Source organism: Oikopleura dioica, chromosome XSR (genome assembly GCF_907165135.1).
Source record: "Oikopleura dioica chromosome XSR, OKI2018_I68_1.0, whole genome shotgun sequence".
In the NCBI taxonomy this organism is placed as follows: Eukaryota; Metazoa; Chordata; class Appendicularia; order Copelata; family Oikopleuridae; genus Oikopleura; species Oikopleura dioica.
In genome coordinates, this window is record NC_137294.1 from 7773022 (window position 1) to 7791297 (window position 18276).

Genomic DNA, 18276 nt, shown 5'->3' on the forward strand with positions numbered 1-18276 from the left:
GAGCTGACTGATCATCCGTTACTTATTACAGATCAAGAATGCCGACGACATTGACGGAGATTCTTGAAAGATGGGATGGTAGTACTGGCGAGCACAGAAAAAACATACTCAAGGAATGGTCTCTTTCGTAACTTTGGAGCTTTTTTGAAGCGAATCAACACGGTCGAGAATTGTAAATCTAATCTCCAGATAGTGACCTTCAGTGGAGCGCTTTATCAACATCTCAAAGGATCTAACAGCAGCAGACATTGAAAATGAGCTGGGTTCGTGCGCGCATTTAATGTTCGCCCGACTAGTGGCCAACTTTCGCATGCGATATACGAAGGGCAACTGTAAAATGATTCTCATCGCAATCAGTCGCTTTATTCATCCAGTCGGTGGACTCGAGTTTGTTGACGAGCTTCTGGATTCAGCCGCCATCTTAACCGTGCTAGAGATGATCTCCCTGAAGAAGACATCGGATGAAGACAGAATCCAAGGCGTCGATCTTTTGCAGTGTATCTCCGAAAACGGCATTCAGGCGAAAGGTTTGCATCCTCTGCCGGCGGCAATCTGTTCTTAATTCTGCTTCCAGAAATTCTCTGCAAATCCGGTTGCATTCGCGTTATCTGCGAAGCATTGGCAGTGACCGAGAATGCTGAACTTGTTGAAAAAAGCCACAAGTTGTTGGTGGGTATCTCTACTGGCAACCCAAAGTATCTTTCACACGTGTATCGGGCTTTTATCGCACTTCTTCCATGTGACTCGCCAGGCGCCGTTCATCTAGCGCTGCGTATGTTACGCTCTGTTCAGTACGAAGTGGAACCCATTAAAGAAATAGCAGCGCCGCTAATACAATACGGATTTGGTTCGATGCATGGAGAAATTCGCTACGAAGCTCGTCATTTGGCTCTCGACCTTCTGAAGACTGATATTGCTCCGCATATTTACCAGGCGATTTATAAGGCAATGATAGACTGCGAAGAGTGGATTACCATCAATTTCGTCAGGTAAAAAGGGCTGTTAATGCCGTCCAATCGTAAATTCAGACAAGGCAGGCCTGTGCTGTCAAGATGATCGATGAAATCCTGATGACTTTCCCGGAAGAACATCTTCAAAAAGTGCTCGTCGAAAAATGCATTATCGGGAGACTTTTACTCACGCTAGCTTGCGTCAAATACAAGGAAACACAGAAAAACTCAGCTCTTGCGTTATCAACGCTGGCCATCCGTATACCATCTGGTTTGATCGCTTACGTCGTAATTTGCGATCAGTTGAAATTTTAAGTAACGCCTGTAATAACCAGCTCTCTCGGTACTCTCGCGGAACATTTCCCAGACGATGCAAAAATGATCTTCACAAAGATGACGGAAGACGAGGCAGAAGCTATACGCACAATTGGAAAAGGCATGCTCGAGGGACAGCAATTGTAGTAAAATTTCCTACTGAAAAGGAAATCAGTAATATCTCCTATTTTCTATATTCTGAAACTATATTTTTGATATATATTCTATTTTTATATAAAATAAACAGAGGAAAATGTGTATATCAGAGAACGCTTCTTCGATTTATAGAGTTTTGCTTTTGGGAATCCTAATTTCAGGATAACCAGGCGGAATCTGAAAAACCGCAGAAGAAGAAAGAGTATTTTTGCTATGCTTAAAACACTACTTCTTTCAGAATGAGTCGTCCTTTAAGCCACAACGACAGTGGTACGTCGGTTGTTGTCGATTTTGGCTCGCATACTGTGAGGTAGATAATTCGTATTGTTTTGATGTTATCTTATAATTGAGGGCTGGATACTCGGGAGAAGAACTGCCCAAACATGTACCATATAATTTTGTCGGTGAAGTGGAAGTCGATGGTAAGTCAAATCGCTATTGCGGCGACTCGGCTCAATACGTCCGGGATCCCAACATTACCATCGGCCGACCAATGGAGAATGGAGTTGTAAAAGACTGGGACCTATTCGATAGTATGCTTAGCTACACACTACATCTCTTCTGGGCGCATGCAGATGCAGCGGAGTTACCGTTTCTCTTTACAGAAGCTGCTTGGGCTCCGCCAGAAGACAGAAAAAAATTGGCGGAGCTCATATTCGAGAAAAATCATATCCCGGCTACATATTTTGCCAAGAGTCAAGTCTGTTCTGCTTTCGCAAACGGGAAGTCAACAGCCTTAGTTGTTGATTCTGGGGCAACGCATACGTCTGTCGTGCCTGTTATTGATGGATTGGTACTCAAGAAATCGATAAAACAAAACGACATGGGCGCACAATATGTTCAAAAATGCGTTGAACGTTTCGCTGAGAAGAAAGGCATCGACCTAGCTGTCCGACAGGAAATAGAGTCTAAAGAAAAAGTTCATCCTGGAGAAAAACCTAAATTTGTAAAGCAAACCCATAAGTGTTACAGCAGATCATGGCTCAGCCAACAGGTGAAGAGACTTCTCTGATCAAAAATTAATAACTTTTAATAGAAAGAACAACTTCTTGAGGACTGTGTTAAACACTTCGTCAGCATTCCTGTTTCCCAAGCTGATGTTCTCGAAGATAACCAAGAAAATAAAACTGTGAAAGAGTACGAATTTCCTACAGGGTATACACATATTTTTGGTACCGACAGATTGGGGATCGCCGAAAGCCTTTTTGTTCCGCAAGGTGACTGTCAACATTTTCGACAATAGAAAAAAGACCAGTTATTCTAGATGATAGATCATGCGTAACTTCTCTTGTGAAAGCAAGTGTAAACTCATGTGATCCTGATTTGCGACCAACACTCATGTCTGGATGTATATTGGCGGGTGGGAACACTTTGATTGAAGGTTATGGAGAGCGATTAATATATGAGATGCAAAAGAAGAACGCACCCACACTCAAATTCAGAGTTAGTAACTCAAGCAAAAGCTCTCACATCGAGTGGGAACGACAATTTTCGTAAGCTGAAATTTCTTCATTTCGATTTCTAACTTCTTATTACGCAGCTCTTGGACTGGAGCATCAATTCTGTCCTCGCTAGCGACTGTTAACGACCTTTGGATATGCAGAAAACAGTATGAAGAAGAAGGAATGCGAATTTTAGACAGAAAATGCCACTAGTATCTTTATTCTCAACCTATCCTCACACTGCCCTTCATTTAAACATGTATTTAATTCTCACGTAGTTTTACAGGAACCTTTTAAGAACCCGCACTTTTATGTCTACAGGCGAAGGCGATCAGCGCCCTTTAATCGCCGAATTCGACGAGCGCGACTCGGTTAGCTACGAAGAATTCGGCGGCACTCAAGACTACGTTAACTGTCCCACTTGCCAAGGCACTGGCAGGATATCCAGGTGGTGTCTCTTTTTCACTTTCGAATTATACATAAAAAAGCTCGACTTCCCAACAACTTGTGGCGCTCATTCCATATGACGACGATAGGCTCAAACCAAAAAAGACTGCCATGTATGTTACTCTTGCAATAAGCGGCGCGGTCTTCGTTTGTGGTCTCATCGCCGGTATGCTTGTCTACTTTATGATGCCAAGGCCTGTCGAAATCAACATGATCGGGGTAAAATAGAATCTTCAACCGGGAAATAGTCACGCAAACATTTAGCTGGAACGAACGGGCGCTGATTTTAATCCTGAAACGAATTCCTTGGCGATGAATTTTACGATTCCATTGTTAGCAAAAAACCCAAACTATTCGAATGCGAACTTGACATCGACCGACGGCACCGTCAGCTTTATGACATCTCAAGTGGGAAAAGTAAAGGACAAGCGGTTTCACATTTTACCGTCGAGAACGACGGAATCTTGGCAGAATGTGACAACGACTATTATCTTCGACCAGTCGAATCATCTTCAGTGGATTTACGAGTGGTGCCAAGTAGGCGCGACGAAGGTACTAGTTGTCGTTTTAAGAAGAAATTCCATGAAATTATTTAGATTCTTTCACTAACAATACATATAAATGCGAATGTAACGGTTCGCGGAACTGTGCAGCAAACAGCCATCCAACAGCTTTGCTACGTTTCGTGCGATCCAGAGAACAGGGACAGCCGATCCAACTGTAACTACTCACCTTTTTGAGATTGATTAATCTTTATTGGCCCTCACTTATAATCGGACTCTGTGTCTCCGAATTCCAAACTCTTTCCCTATGTACAGTTCAATGAGACAATTTCTTCATCATTCTACTTCTTTTTCAAAGGAAAGCTTTTTTCAGAGGTTTTGCCGATAATGGTCTTTGTCGAAAGGGAAAAGTTCCTTCACTCTATGAACCGTATGTTCCAGAACAATCGAGAGGGGACTGTACGAATGTCGGTGAAGCCATACGATGGACAGGACAGGCCAATGCCTAAAGATGGAAGCAAAAAGAAGTGGACAAGTGAAAAGCTAGTCCTTATAAGGGTAACATCGATATGAATTATGTAACATAATTTATGTTTCTAGAGCTTTATTATTGTTCCCTGTTGCGGAATTACTTTTTGCCCTTTATTCAGTATGAATTAAGTTATTGATAAGCACTCCTCGTATGAGTTTTGTTGTACACCAGTATTGTTGAACTCAAATCTGATGTGTTTTGATAAATATTCGCTGTATCTCTAGAACAACATTTGCTTTTAGTTGACGTCGGAGAAGGAAAAAATTTCTACTGTGGTAGATGAAGAAAATATGGGCGATTTTTCTGTAGAGTACTGTAAACAACTTAGATCGAACATGAACTGCCTCCCCAAAAGACCGACTCAGAAAAAGAAGAAGAAGACGACAGACAACTAGGTACTCACTAATAATAAGTAACTGGCTCCAACAGTGTATATTTTAGAAAGCTCTTCCGACTCAAGCTGTGACTACCCCCTCTTTTCTTTCGTCTTTTAACATTTTCTAGGACTTTATAATTAAATCCGATCTTTATAACAATTAATGTTGCTTTTTCTTTCCAGTCTGCTTTTTAAAAGCTGTACAGGTCGCTTCATTCTTGACAAATTATTTATGTGAATATCTCTTTCGAGTGCAATCTAAAAAATATCGCCTTCGCGCGTGCTAACTCCAATCTATCATCTCTCTTTAGAGTCGGTCCATCAATAGATTCGGTGTTGAAATGAAGGTGCGTGATGCCGGACTCGAACGTTGCCGGACCGATTTGCATCTGACATCGACTGGGAAAGCCCATTACTACAAACCAGTGAACTCCTTTCCATCACCATCATTCCGTGAGTAGTATAAGTTTTTCCCTACTGAATATTTATTAAGATCAGCGCGCGTTCGATCCGCTGCCTGCTGGACTTTTGAAAGAGCACCTTAACCCTGCCCGACGCTTCGAAACGACATCTGGCTCTTTTCATAACAAAAAAGCGTCGATTCCTGAACTTAGAAATCCAATCTACCAAAAAGCTCCCTCCTCAAGAAGAATCCAGTACATGTCAAATACATCAGACGCAAGACAATCTCATAATAACCATTTCTAAAGAACGTCTAGGTATTGAATCAGCATCACACACGCACTTTCACGATGGCTGACCGAACTTCAGAAAATGCAGACAACTACCAAGCTCATCCAGTTTCCAGAAAGCACATCGTCAGCGGTATCCCAAGGCACAAGTACTTGAAGGCAAAGAAAAACACAGATCAAGGATTTGTGTTTCCCTCTGCCGATTACCAGTCGACAACTATGAAGGACTTTAGACGATACACAGCGTACGTTAACTTTAATCACACTTTTATATTACTCAAGAGATTCATTTTAGGTCTGAGCAAAAGAGCAACGGGTCTGGAAAAGAGAATTTGACTTACTGGGAGGCAGAAGGATTTCCGAAGGTTTGAACTAGTGTTTGATAGGCATGTCTTAACTATTCCTAGGTCTGGGGCTACGGATCTAACGAGAACCGAGCACTTGTCAAAGGAAGAGACTACAAACCTGGTGTAAAAATGGAAGACGCATTCATGGGTGGGTGCAAAATCATCTCGAGAACAATCGTGAGCCCAAAGCGAACTGTCCCAGTCAAAGTACCAAATAGAGGTGACTTATCTTCAGATTTACAAGAAAGTTACGTTTTATCCGTCAGGTGACACCTCAACGTCAAAGGAAGACTACGTAAGACGCGTCAACCCTAATGACCTTTTGCCTGCTTCACTTTTCTTCAGCGGTGGCAAGCGTCGACGCGGACACTTTTCTGACTTCGGCGGGTACACTGTTGAGTCAGACAGGATCGGAAGCATGACTAGCTAGAGAACGTTTCGGGTTGATTTACATGCAAAAGTTCTTTGTTTCAAACTATACTCTCTTATATTTTTTCACTAAAATAAATATATTTTTGTAATCTGTTTGTCATTTCTTCTATATAATATCCGAATCATCCAAATTAGATACAACGAGTTTGTGGCTGGGTGCAACTCTTATTGTAACTTAGCGCTTCCAAATATTTCTGTCAGGGAACATTTATTCCCTTGCGAATGCGTAATGTCCCTATTCAGATCTTGTGACTGTTAGATAGGGCTTTCTGCTGTTTCTTAGTCGAGAATGCCAGGGTATGAACCATTATCAGAAGACGCAAATGAAGTCCTAAAAAATGAAAGCCCGCTGGAAAATGCTGAACCGTCAACAGCGGATAAATTGTCAATCCCGATACATACCGAAGATCCCACCTTCGCGGATCAATTACAATTAGGTTAGCTCACATGTGCTGATTTACGATAGTAGCCGTGTTGGTAGCAATCATTTCTAGTGGTCTTTTTAACCATTTGTAATAGATGAGGAGCCAGAAATTGGCATCTTCGAACCAAACGATAGAAGATACCTTCTTTATTTCTGCTTGAGCTTTGTCGGCTTTAAAAGTTGTGTAGCATGGAAGTAAGTCGAAATTCGTGTTACCGCGATCGAATTAGGATTATTAAGGACAACGAAAACCTATTTTTCACAGGATATCAACAGTCCTGGTTTGCGGTTCATAGTTACTGGGTTGGCTGTTTTGTTTTCGCGGTTTGTTGTTATGTGCATTCACTGGTCAGTCCTTGGTCGATTCCCTGTTGAATTTATTCTACCCGACGCCGTCTCGCTTCCAATCTTGTATTACGAAGATTATGGCAAATCCAAATGGAGAGCGATCGAGGCTTTTTCATTCTTGGAATCGCTTTTTGAATTGGCTCTGCTTTTGCAAATCTTTCTCCTAAGACGACGCTTCACCATGTTAGCCCAGAAAGGCTTAAAAGTGGCCAATGATATATGGATCGGTAATTTCATTGAATTTAACTCTGCTTTAAATTTTTAGATATGTGTTTGGTCCTGTGTTGCCAATACTGTGCATTAGCACAAACACTCCGCCATATGGAACTACGCAAAAGCACAGAACCTCGTCTTCAACTTCAGACAGTTTGAATCAGCTCGTTTTGTTTAAATTAAAGTACGGAAAACAATAAGCCCAGTAACATAAGCCCATTATCTTGATTTTTGACTTTTGGGAAAACTTTGCGGGAGTTTAAAAAATCATATAAGACTACTTTGCTCCAGCATATCTCCGCAACTTTTCGAACTCATAAATCCTCACTGCTTCAAATTCTAATTCGACCCGTTCATAAGCCAACTTATCATTCTCTTGCTTTACCGTTTATTTGCCTCTGTGAATTATCTCTCTTCAAATTGAACTTGTTAAAAAGCCTTCCCCTGAAAATTGTCCTCAGCCTTCCAAAATAACTTCCAATGACTTCTTTCTAACATGCTTTTCATTCTTATCATAAAAATTTTCTGCCGTGCAATGCCTAATAAATATGAATGATCACAAATCAAGCAAAAAAAAAAAAAAGAAAAAATAAAAATAAATGTTTTATTTTTAAAGATTTAAGCTTTTTTTTTTTGCAGGACAGGTATAAAATTGCTTCATAAGAAATACGATAAGAAAAGAGGTTCTTACCAAGAACTTCTGAGTCTCATAGCTCGTCGTCTTTGTTCTCTTCTGTATCGCCTTCGGTGTATTCATCAGTTTTGTCCTCGGAGGTTGTTTCAAAATTGTCCCTAGGAGTTTCTTCCTCGTCATCTTCATCAGGAGTGATAGGCCAGCGTGAATGATTTCCGATGACAGAGCTCACGTGCTTCACAATAGAAAAGCAGATTTCCTTGTAATCATTTTGTTCTTCGATCAGTTCCGTTTTGAGGATTTCCAGATGTTGATAGATCTCAATGATTTTATCCCATGACCTTATCTTACGGTCTTGCAAGACCTTCAACTCGTGCTCGTATTTCTTTTGCTTTTCTTTCTTTTCGATGAAAAGCTCAAGGTAAAGCTCGGAACATTCTTCCAAAACATGACGGCGAAACTTATTTTGCCCCAGGTAGGTTTCATTGTCGATTATAGCGTCGAATTTTCTTTTGAGAGATACATATTTTTCGGTCACATTCAATTTTGTATTGCTCTTCACTCAGGTCCGCCGTATTTACTTAGAATACCGAACACAGATGGCGCCAAGCTACGCCTTATAACAAGGTGCTCGAGGTAGAAATTATAACCTCCAACATCCCGCTGAGAGTAGTAAGTTCAAGGTGTGTGATAAAAATCATTCGTTTTCTTAGTTACTGGCGAGATTTAGAGAACACATCGCTGAATGCCTGTGACGTGTTATTTCAATATGCTGCTGAACTTTTAAGATAAGAGCGAAAATTTATGAGCCTTTATTTTTGTCATGAGTAAAGCCAATTCGTCCCAGTAGAGGCATAATGTAATCTTTGCAAAAAATCTCTAAAAATTCGATAATGTCGCGGTCGGCAATTAGTGATGACTTTATTCTACTAAATCTGTTTCGAAATCAGTGAAAAACCGCGAAAAAACCACCACCAATATATTGGATGAGGATGTCTAGTCGGCGCCACCAACCGGTTAGAAGTTTCCGGACACGCGCTAGCTCCGAACAAAACTTAGCAGACGTTCAGAAATTGAGTGCTCCATTGAATAGAGAGGGAGCCGCAATCAGCAGAGAAAAAAAAAAGAGATTTTTTATCATGAAGAGAAGCAGCTTTCTTGCACTTGGGTGCTTGTTTGTTGCGTCACTTGGACAAGTTATCGGTTTAAATGAACCTTTTTAACGCTAAAATTCTGGGTGTCACTGACCTCATACTTAATAATCAAAGCAAAAGAAGAAATATTTGAGCCCTGAAAAGACATTTTGCCTCTGGATGAGTATATCACGCAAGTGTCCTTCCCAGAAGAACAAGAAGCACTGAAAATGGAACTTAGTCGTTCAAATTCACTCTTCAAATTCGGAGATACTCGCGATATTCTTTACAATATGCTTTACTATCAGTTTTACGTGAAGAGAATAAACCTAATGCCCAAAGATTTCCTCCAATATGGATGTCAATGTCAGGGCCGGATTCCAGAAATCAGGAATCCCAATAAATGATAACACAACTGTATTTCAATTTCTTTCCATATATTTTACTCGTTTGGGACAGATTTTAGCTTCAATGACGAATTGAAGTTTAGTTGAGCTTCGAACCACCGACTAGTTTTGATAGTTGTGGAACCGGAAACAGATCTTAAGCTCATCCAACGTGGGCGCCGCTAAGGACCCTCTTGACAGAAGCTGTGTGGACTGGCATCAGTGTCGCACCTGTGTCTCACTGGAGAAGACTTTCAAGGGCTGTTCAGAGATATTTCTAGATATAATTTTAGAATAAAGATAAGGAAATTTTGAGTATAGAGTTGTGCAGCCCGTTGAAGAATGATGAAGAGTTCTGCGACCCTCTTTCACAAATGTACCCGATCGGAGTCAATGTCACAAATGGAGAACTGTCCTGTATTTTGACAAGTGAGAATTGCATTTTCTTATTATGATCCGTTCTAACATTGATGTAAGCTTCTAACTGCCAGAAGACAACATGTGAGTGCGACGTGAAACTTGTAAATGGATTGGTACGCAACATCGACTCGTTTGATCAGTCCCGGTATTAGAAGAATTCTTAGCATTGAAATAACAGGAGATATTAAGCGTTCTGGGCTACAATTATGACCAAAAGCGACATTGTAAACGTAGTAGCAGAGACCCAAATGAGGAAAGCAGTGATGTTGAGATGCCTCAAAACGATATGTTTCGAATGGAACTTGAATCGCTCGCATTTGATGATGTCAACAACGAGGAGCAGCTGCAAAAGAATCAAGCTCGTCCGAACAGGTCCAACTTAAGTTAAATTTCTCGACTGACGTATATATTTTAGAAAGTTATCATTCAATCCCAGCAAAGGAACACACGACATTTGCTGCGGTGATTTCCCCAATGTCAAGTCGTTCAATTCTTTCGGAGGTCGCCGGGCTTGCTGTGCAAAGTACGTGATTGAAACAAGAACTTTAATTATGTATAAACTTGTTTATAGCAACGTTTACGACATTCGAAAAAATGAATGCTGCGATGGATTGATCAAGCAACTCGGATCCTGCTGAGTATTTGATTCAAATTGTAAGTTTTGGTCGTTTTTAAAAGCTTTTTATAGATAAAACGACAGGAAAATATTTCCTGATTGTACTTTTCATTTCTCATTTTCTGCTGATCTTGGACTTTTCTGTTTCATTGTAAATAAAATTGTCAAATATATCGTTAAATTGCGTTAGTTCGTAAAAGTATGGCATATCTGCTCGCGTGAAAAGCCACATCCTACTCATAAAAGATATCCAAGTGGGAATTTCAGTAAAATGAGTCAAATTGTACTCTTAACGAACCATAAAGAAACTGATCCATCATTTCTCGCACGATTCGGAGAGGATAGAAAGCAACGACAGCAAAGGATATGATTTCGATACTCTAATAATAAAAACGCAGTTTTAGAGAAGAATCTCCTGAAATCAGGTCAATTGCAATGATTCCTTCTGTCGCAGTCAAGAAGAGTTGTGAGCACGATAAGTGTAAAAAGACCGAGAGAAGGGGAAGCCTTTAAATGTTATAGATTTCTTTTTTTTTTTAAGATTCTACCTTCAAGAATTTTGAACTTCTCCTATAATGATATTAGAACAACTCCTAAAGTTACCAACCCACAATTTCCAGAATTATAAAACTGCGCGAAAGTCGCCTCCAGGAAACCTTGCTCTCTATATTACTAAATGACCTTTTATTTGTGGTCTAAATCTTTGTTTAGTGCGTTTCAACCGTAAAAGCGTAGTACGATTTTATAGTTTTTCGGCATATTCAAAAAGGAACTCAAATTTTTCGCGCCTAATAGTAGATTCCCCCTTGACTTCAGTCCGGCATGTTATGTGAGTCTTGATAAAAATGGAGTTTGTTAGTGAACATCAGAGCAGAAGTTATCACGATTACGAATTTTTATATTGCCATCGTAAACGTCTTGCGCTATCAGAAGCGTACTTGCTAAACTTGATGAGCCGACCGTCGCTACCTCCAGAGAAGCTATTGATAGAATCAACTTTCAGAATTGCAGAAACTTTTCAGGCAATTAGTTAATCTTTTAATTTCGAAATTCATTCTCAAAGACTATTGGTAAAAAGACCAAAACTTATTTTTAAAGGGCTTGATAACTTGCTCAATAATGAAATGATTATGCTGCGGCTCAATTTTGATAAATGATGACTTTTTCGATTTCCAGTAAGGATACAATTTTGTCGTAAACTTGCCATATCGATGGGGTGTGCATCTGAAGATTCCTCTTTTCGGCTTTTCTTGACATTTTTCTCAATTTTCCTCTGCCCGTAGAGATGCATATTCTTTTCAAAGAAAAAGTAACGAATAAGAAAAAATCGAGATAAAGCCATGAATTCGAGGATGGCGCGTGCTACAACAATCGGTACGTGTGTAGGAGTGCCGGTTTTCAAAAATTCTTACAACCCCTACGAATACATGTGACCTATAAAGATTTACAATTTTTTTTTCGGGAAAAAATTCACAAGAAAGCCGCCGAGTGCTCATGATCGAACTGATGAGAGCTACTTCAAAAAGAGCGATCTTTAGCTATTTCACTCTAATTTCTATTTTTTATCAGACGGGCATAAACATAAAAGACCTTAAAAAACACAAACCAATAAAATCCGGACGTAAATGTAAATAAAACAAGAGTAACTCAAATTAAGAGACATTAGAGAGAAAGCCTACCGAGGAAAAGTAAAGACGCAGACTGTGATGAATGGATTGAGCAATGAGTACCCCGCTGATGAGGAGAAACTTGCGTCGACTACACCGCTCCTGCAGAAAGAGTGCCTAAGTACCGGATATTCCTATTCTCAAAACGCATTGGTTCTTTAGAATAATGACTCTTTTAATATTTGATTCTTAGTAATGGGAGTTGAAAGAGGATGTTTTAAGTGTTGAACGCAAGTAGAAAACGAAGATAAGCTACGTCGTAAAAGTTAGGGACGGTGAAGCGATCTTCAAGGAATTAATCGACTTCCGCAGAACCACTAAAACATAAAGACGTACCTCCCGAGGTACGGCTATCCCATCGCGCTTTTTTCATAGGGCGTGCGGCTTACGGTATTTATGGGATGCATAAATCGTTGATGATCATGTTGGTCCAGTCTTGTTTTATTTGAAAATAGGTCTGTCGATGTTTAAAAGGTCGCACAGAATTTTTAAAGACTTCAATGTGTTAATTAACTTTATGATTTCGAACCTAACTAATAAATGTCCTTTTCTGATATCCAAATCACTGATTTATTCTCATCAACTACCATATACAAAAACCTATATCTTCAATTTCTTTTATTTGAACTCAGCGATAAGAATAGCATGTGAATATCCCAAAAAGTTCGCAAAGCAACCGAGATGAGCTAGCACTACAAAAAATTGGCAATTCGGAACTTCAGCTCATCTATGACAGGCCGGATACCAGGATCGTGGGCATTTCCGGAGAACACAGGAGCAGCTGGCTACCTGCTCCTTTTATTAAATTTTTATGATTACTTTTAATTGACACTTTGACTTGACCCTACCCAAAGAGCGTTTAATGCAATTGTTGATGATATTAGATATCAAGAAACTTAAAATCAGAATCTTCGTATTAATCTCCTGATTTTGATGGATACCTTCAAGAGATTAAGAAGTCTAGATGAGCTTAAAATTAACCTCGCATTCTTCTGATTGCCTTGCGGATCAAGATCGTCCGCGGTGCCGTAAAACTTCCCGCCATAAATAAAATTGATCTCGGTACCAAAAAGTTTCTCAGCACCCAAAAAATAAGAGTTATTAAGCGTTTTTTTTTAATCAGAGTTTGCGCAAACACTCGAAATTCACGGTGATTTCTTTTTGCGTGCGGAGCGCCGTAAAATCAGAGAATTATAAGACCGCAATTCTGGTGTACGTCGTGTACGCAATCTAGACGATATCGTAAACTAAAAATATGCGTTACTTGTAAACTTTAATCATGCATCAGGTAATAGTATTACCGTAATACATAATGTTGTGGAAAATGTGGATATTTTTAAAAAGCATTCCCGTTTCTTTGAATGTTTAGATCTCTGCGAATGGTTCAGTAAGAACGCCCAGCATAAATAGATATCTCAACAAATATAAGAAAGAGTTTATTGAGTCGTTCTCTACAAGCAAAAATCCGCTTTAGTTAATTAACACGAGTTTTCGTGTAGTCGCACCAGTTAGCACTGCTTACTTGGCAGTCTTGATATTCGTGCGCTAGAATTTGCTAGCTTCGAACGAGTAATGAATTCTGTGATAAGCGTGGACTCGGCCTGTGTTTGACATTGATAAAGTGAGTCTGAGATCGATCAACAAGTACTGACTGCTCGATTGCTAACGGGGAGGACTCAAAATCCCAAAAATTGAGATTATGTCACGACCGCCCGGTCGCTGAATACATCGGCAGCACTGGACACAGAGTCACGAGCAGAAAAAAATCTCTTCGGGGTTTTCTTATTTTTAAACAAACTCATGAAAAACACAGAGAAAGCAAAATGGCATCCTCAAGAATTGCCCAGAGCGGGATTAGGGAAATGGCTGATTGAATAGCGAAATATAATCTTGGATTTGGATACTAATCCCACAATTTTTAAGCCAAAATTTGATATCTCGTGTTCCTTGATACTTCCATTCCGAGTATTTCAGCATTTTTCTTTTGAGCCATGAAAGAAATAGTAGAGCAGCTTAGTGGAAATGCCTCCTCAAGAATAAAGATAAATGTGTCCGGAAGTCATTTCGAAACAAGAAGAAATACGCTGGGTAAGTTATTAAACGGTATTACGGGAAACAGTAAAATTATCGAAATCGTATTTCAGCAAAGCGAAAGGATTCAAGACTTTTCCAAATGCTCGAGGATCATTCGCTCGCTGATGGATTCGAAGTCGATGAATTCGGTGTGGAGACTTATTATTTTGATAGACATGCTCCGTCCTTCCCTTCTATTTTGTATTTTTACCAGAAGAATGATATGAATTTGTACAGACCGTTGGACGTCCCAATGGGAAGGGGTTTTTATTCAACATTCTATTTAAAGACGCTTTCCGCTTGTGACTATATAAACCCTGGCTGAAGAAGTTTTTGTGGAGGAAGTTATTTATTTCAAACTGGCACATCACGTTTTGGAAAATGAATTCGAGGATAAAATAGAGGTCGAGCACCGCACGCTCTGTATAAATTCACGAAACGCAGTCTGGGCCGTCTTTGAGAAGCCAGAAACGAGCAAGTTGGCGAAGATTGTAAATTTTGTGTCTATATTCTTCATTCTTGTTTCTACAGTTTCATTCTGTCTAGAAACTCTCCCGGCCTTTCAGTCTGAGTGCGAATCAGTAAGCAATATAAACGAGACTCTATACCGACATCAAGACTGGTCGCCAAAGAGGTAATCTACCCGAGAAGCATTAAAGATAAATAAAACATCTCTTAGTAAAGCATTCGGCTTTTGGATTATTGAGACCACCTGTATCGGCTTTTTTACGATAGAGTATATTCTCAGGCTTTATGCGGCTCCTCGACGATGGCCATTCGAGAACGGTCTATTTTTGGATCTAGCTTTTACTAAAACGCTTAAACTAATATGACCCTGTTAAAAGTTAAAGATTTCATGAACATAATTGATTTGGTGGCAATTTTGCCGTATTATTTCGTGATGACATTTAACATTCGCCTCGGCACAAATGGTCCCATTCCATGCGTTCCAGAAGGAGAAGAGGACAGGCAAGTACACACTCTTGGTACTCGTCATTCACAAATTATATTACAGTTCGGGAATAGATGGCAAGTTTCTAACAGTTCTCCGAGTCGTTCGACTGGCCCGTATAGTTCGGATTGCCAAACTATCGAGACACAGTCGCAATCTCAACACGCTTATCAAAACATTTCGACAATCTCTGCGGGAGCTCAGCTTTCTCATGCTCTTTTTCATCGGTTAGTTGGGCACTTATCTAAATCTTGTCTCTTCTTATCGTCACTTTCAGTATCCATGGTTTTGTTTGCGACGTTCGTCTTCTTTTGCGAAGAAGGCGAAAATGATTTCAACTCGATTCCGCACTCATTTTGGTGGGCGATTGTGACGATGACCACCGTCGGTTACGGCGACATGTATCCAAGAACAGGGCCTGGCAAAGTCGTCGGCTTTCTCTGTGCCATCTGTGGAGTTTTATGCATCGCTCTTCCAGTTCCCTCGATCGTTTCCAACTTCCATCGGTTATACCAGGTCAGAAATACCAATGCCCAAAATAGAAATCAACAATAATCATTCAGGAAGACCAGATCATGAATCCGCACGGGGACTACACTTACAAAGACGATGACGAAAAAATTAGATGCAAGGTAATATAATATTCTCTCGGAAAATATAAAAAACACTCTTTTTAGCTAAGAAAAAAGTTCCTAAACGACGTTTGAGGCTCAACTTTTTCCGTCTGAGACTCAGTTTGAAGAAGTTTGTTTCTGTTATTTAAATATGTGAATATGCAAGAATCAACAAAAATACATATTATAACGATAAAAACAACACAATAACGAAAGCGCTTCACTGGCGTTAAAAATCTTCCAAACGCTATTTTTGGCGTTTTTATGTAAATTCATAACTTCAATTTTCTCGCTGTTTACACGGAATAAACCTCCTTATTGTCAATTTTATCCATGCTACTTCCCTTTCTTCCTCGATGAAGCAGTCTTTGGAGCTTGGCGGATAGACGGGCGGGACTTTTCCGTCTCAAACAGAAAATTCTCTAGATCAAGTCTCGACAACTTTCGGTGTTTTGTTTTTTTTTGGACAGTAAATTATCGATATGAGCAGATCAAGGAAGGGCGAGATTGCGCTAAATTTGAGTGAAGATATTCAGTTTCCGGAGGACTTTCGCTACGTACAAACGAATAATGGTAAGCTGGACCAAGAAAGAACAGGATATGTTTTTTTTAATTTAAGAGGTTTACCGAGTCAGAACCCTCTTTCGATTGCACAGTAACCCAGTGACAGAAGCAGGGCTGGATATTTTGAAATCAGCAAAAATTTCAAATCAATTTTTGTGCGAAATCTCATTTCTATCTCAAAATTTTGCACCATCTCAACAAATCTCAAATTTCAATATTATTGCAATTCCCTCGTCATATTTTTTCCATTCTTGAGATTGCTGAGATCTCGAGATCTCAAATCTCAAAATTTTGCAAACCGCGCAAGGGCCGCGGACAAACGTCGCGGGCTTACAGCAAGACTTGTGATTGGTTCAGATCGGTCTGAAATGCTTGAAATCTCATAATCTCAAATCTCATTTCATTTCAACGCGTGTATCCAACTCACGCAGTTTTCTGAGATAATTGAGATCTCAGCATTTCAAATATCATTTTTTTGCAAAATCGAAAATTGAGATCTCAGACAGAAAATTTTCTGAGATTGCATTTTTGAAATGGATGAAATGATGATTCATGTTCTTTTCGGGGTTTGAGATTTTTGTTGATTTCAAAATATCCAGCCCTGGACAGAAGGGATACTCGGTATTCGTGGTGTCAAGAAAGCATTCATCACCGACGTTCGATTACTGTTCGCACGACTTCTTTTCAAAAAGCTCAAGAATGTTACGAAACTCGAATTCAAGCACACTATTATAAGAATAAAGGTTCGTCGTAATTTATTTCTAAAGGAATTTTTTAATTTTTAAAAGGAGAAAGAATGGCAGTCGAAAAAGTCCTACGTGAATCGCGACACGAATGCACCCTTGAGAACCGCAGCGAAGTTTTTAATTGTGATGGAACTCAAGGAAGACTCATTTGAAGCCTTCGTCGATAGCGATCGAATCTACAGGAAGGGACGCTATCCAATCATGAACGACGAAGATGGGGACTTCGGGTAAGACTACGCTAAAACCACCTTTGTCTAAGTACGTAGGGACGAGATTATTATACCGGACAGCTTATCTGACGAGGATTCAGCCGGTTCAGCTAAGACTTGTCTAAACCAACCTATCAAGAAGGGCCAAGATCTGAAGAGAGAGCACTCAAGAAGTTCCTTCGCCAGCCCACCGAAAAGACTCATTCTTGAACCAGCGCATTCTCGCACATTTATCTCACGTCCAAAGACATCAGATCGTCTTCTCTTTCCAGGTGTAGAAAAGCAACGACCTCGCAAAAAAGAGCCGACAGCCAAGGTTGACAAGTCGAAAAAGAAGGGCAAGAAAGAGAAGAAGGAGAAGAAAGAGAAGCCATGTCTGCTCATGTAGAACTATATCTGCAAGAATTTTCAAATAAACACAAATTTTTAGCCTTGGATTTATTCGAAACAGGGTCCGTTCAGAACATTTTTAATCAAACAAGGAGGGATTTTTCAGGAGGAAAATTTTGTAGTCTTGCTTCGTCCACGGTATTCGAATGGATTACTATCTGCTTTTCGACATCCAGTAGCGTCAAATCTCTCTGGATGAAATATTCGTTCGAGTTCCTTGAGAATTTCCTCTTCTTCAGACGAAATCGATGAGGTTTTATTCGGCGCGTTCAAATCTTTTTTAGGTCGAATTCTTTCTCGTTTGATCGTGTCATCCATTCTTCTTGTACCTCCGTTGGTATAATAACGGGGACGAGACTTGCTCCGTTCTCGGCCCGCAGTTTCGTTGATAAGACTTTTAGAGGATAAATAAATAAGTCAAAGATCAGCTACAGATATTTGAATATACCGATCATATCAGTCGTTAACCTGGCATTGTCGCCACCTTTTTTAACCGATGAATGAAAATGACATTCTCGGGACAAAATCCTGACCCCCATGTTTTTCGTGCTCTTCTGAAAGCCCGTGATCTGGGGAGTCGAATGGTATAGGTTTTGGGTCTTAGTCATCAGAAATGACGTCATAGGGCCTCTGTCATTGGTTGAAAACAACCGACACCTGTAACTTTTAAGTTTGCTGATAAAAGTATGCTGATT

General features: G+C 39.9%; 9 protein-coding genes across 9 annotated transcripts; all 9 read left to right on the forward strand.

Moving 5' to 3' along the window:
* The first annotated feature begins 30 nt into the window (after positions 1 to 30).
* Positions 31 to 1525, forward strand: LOC145707464 (armadillo-like helical domain containing protein 1). The gene is made up of 4 exons (XM_081784994.1): positions 31 to 527; positions 575 to 989; positions 1034 to 1221; positions 1267 to 1525. The coding sequence occupies exons 1-4, from the start codon at positions 281 to 283 to the stop codon at positions 1410 to 1412; spliced, it is 996 nt and encodes a 331-aa protein (XP_081641120.1). The 5' UTR covers positions 31 to 280; the 3' UTR covers positions 1413 to 1525.
* Positions 1526 to 1626: 101 nt separating this feature from the next.
* Positions 1627 to 3136, forward strand: LOC145708528 (actin-like protein 6A). The gene is made up of 5 exons (XM_081786211.1): positions 1627 to 1731; positions 1773 to 2415; positions 2458 to 2638; positions 2686 to 2914; positions 2962 to 3136. The coding sequence occupies exons 1-5, from the start codon at positions 1661 to 1663 to the stop codon at positions 3074 to 3076; spliced, it is 1239 nt and encodes a 412-aa protein (XP_081642337.1). The 5' UTR covers positions 1627 to 1660; the 3' UTR covers positions 3077 to 3136.
* LOC145708532 (transmembrane protein 106B-like) lies at positions 3123 to 4157 on the forward strand. The gene is made up of 4 exons (XM_081786214.1): positions 3123 to 3311; positions 3352 to 3529; positions 3575 to 3862; positions 3907 to 4157. Exons 1-4 carry the CDS (start codon positions 3175 to 3177, stop codon positions 4048 to 4050), a joined length of 747 nt encoding a protein of 248 aa, XP_081642340.1. The 5' UTR covers positions 3123 to 3174; the 3' UTR covers positions 4051 to 4157.
* Positions 4158 to 4180: 23 nt separating this feature from the next.
* LOC145708535 (signal recognition particle 14 kDa protein-like) lies at positions 4181 to 5008 on the forward strand. Its single transcript, XM_081786218.1, has 3 exons — positions 4181 to 4371; positions 4588 to 4740; positions 4787 to 5008. Exons 1-2 carry the CDS (start codon positions 4201 to 4203, stop codon positions 4738 to 4740), a joined length of 324 nt encoding a protein of 107 aa, XP_081642344.1. The 5' UTR covers positions 4181 to 4200; the 3' UTR covers positions 4787 to 5008.
* A 25-nt stretch (positions 5009 to 5033) lies between these two features.
* Positions 5034 to 6259, forward strand: LOC145708529 (uncharacterized). The gene is made up of 6 exons (XM_081786212.1): positions 5034 to 5174; positions 5215 to 5399; positions 5441 to 5658; positions 5709 to 5778; positions 5821 to 5980; positions 6027 to 6259. The coding sequence occupies exons 1-6, from the start codon at positions 5063 to 5065 to the stop codon at positions 6188 to 6190; spliced, it is 909 nt and encodes a 302-aa protein (XP_081642338.1). The 5' UTR covers positions 5034 to 5062; the 3' UTR covers positions 6191 to 6259.
* A 155-nt stretch (positions 6260 to 6414) lies between these two features.
* Positions 6415 to 7778, forward strand: LOC145708534 (uncharacterized). The gene is made up of 4 exons (XM_081786216.1): positions 6415 to 6629; positions 6712 to 6811; positions 6857 to 7191; positions 7230 to 7778. Exons 1-4 carry the CDS (start codon positions 6482 to 6484, stop codon positions 7334 to 7336), a joined length of 690 nt encoding a protein of 229 aa, XP_081642342.1. The 5' UTR covers positions 6415 to 6481; the 3' UTR covers positions 7337 to 7778.
* Positions 7779 to 9671: 1893 nt separating this feature from the next.
* Positions 9672 to 10537, forward strand: LOC145707602 (uncharacterized). The gene is made up of 5 exons (XM_081785157.1): positions 9672 to 9759; positions 9808 to 9895; positions 9940 to 10122; positions 10166 to 10273; positions 10322 to 10537. The coding sequence occupies exons 1-5, from the start codon at positions 9705 to 9707 to the stop codon at positions 10386 to 10388; spliced, it is 501 nt and encodes a 166-aa protein (XP_081641283.1). The 5' UTR covers positions 9672 to 9704; the 3' UTR covers positions 10389 to 10537.
* Positions 10538 to 14359: 3822 nt separating this feature from the next.
* On the forward strand, positions 14360 to 15981 carry LOC145709111 (potassium voltage-gated channel subfamily A member 2-like). The gene is made up of 8 exons (XM_081786794.1): positions 14360 to 14369; positions 14434 to 14740; positions 14786 to 14892; positions 14958 to 15075; positions 15122 to 15285; positions 15336 to 15574; positions 15622 to 15690; positions 15736 to 15981. Exons 1-8 carry the CDS (start codon positions 14360 to 14362, stop codon positions 15763 to 15765), a joined length of 1044 nt encoding a protein of 347 aa, XP_081642920.1. The 3' UTR covers positions 15766 to 15981.
* Positions 15982 to 16849: 868 nt separating this feature from the next.
* LOC145709598 (uncharacterized) lies at positions 16850 to 17585 on the forward strand. Its single transcript, XM_081787281.1, has 3 exons — positions 16850 to 16979; positions 17025 to 17209; positions 17249 to 17585. The coding sequence occupies exons 2-3, from the start codon at positions 17109 to 17111 to the stop codon at positions 17577 to 17579; spliced, it is 432 nt and encodes a 143-aa protein (XP_081643407.1). The 5' UTR covers positions 16850 to 16979; positions 17025 to 17108; the 3' UTR covers positions 17580 to 17585.
* The last annotated feature ends 691 nt before the right edge of the window (positions 17586 to 18276 follow it).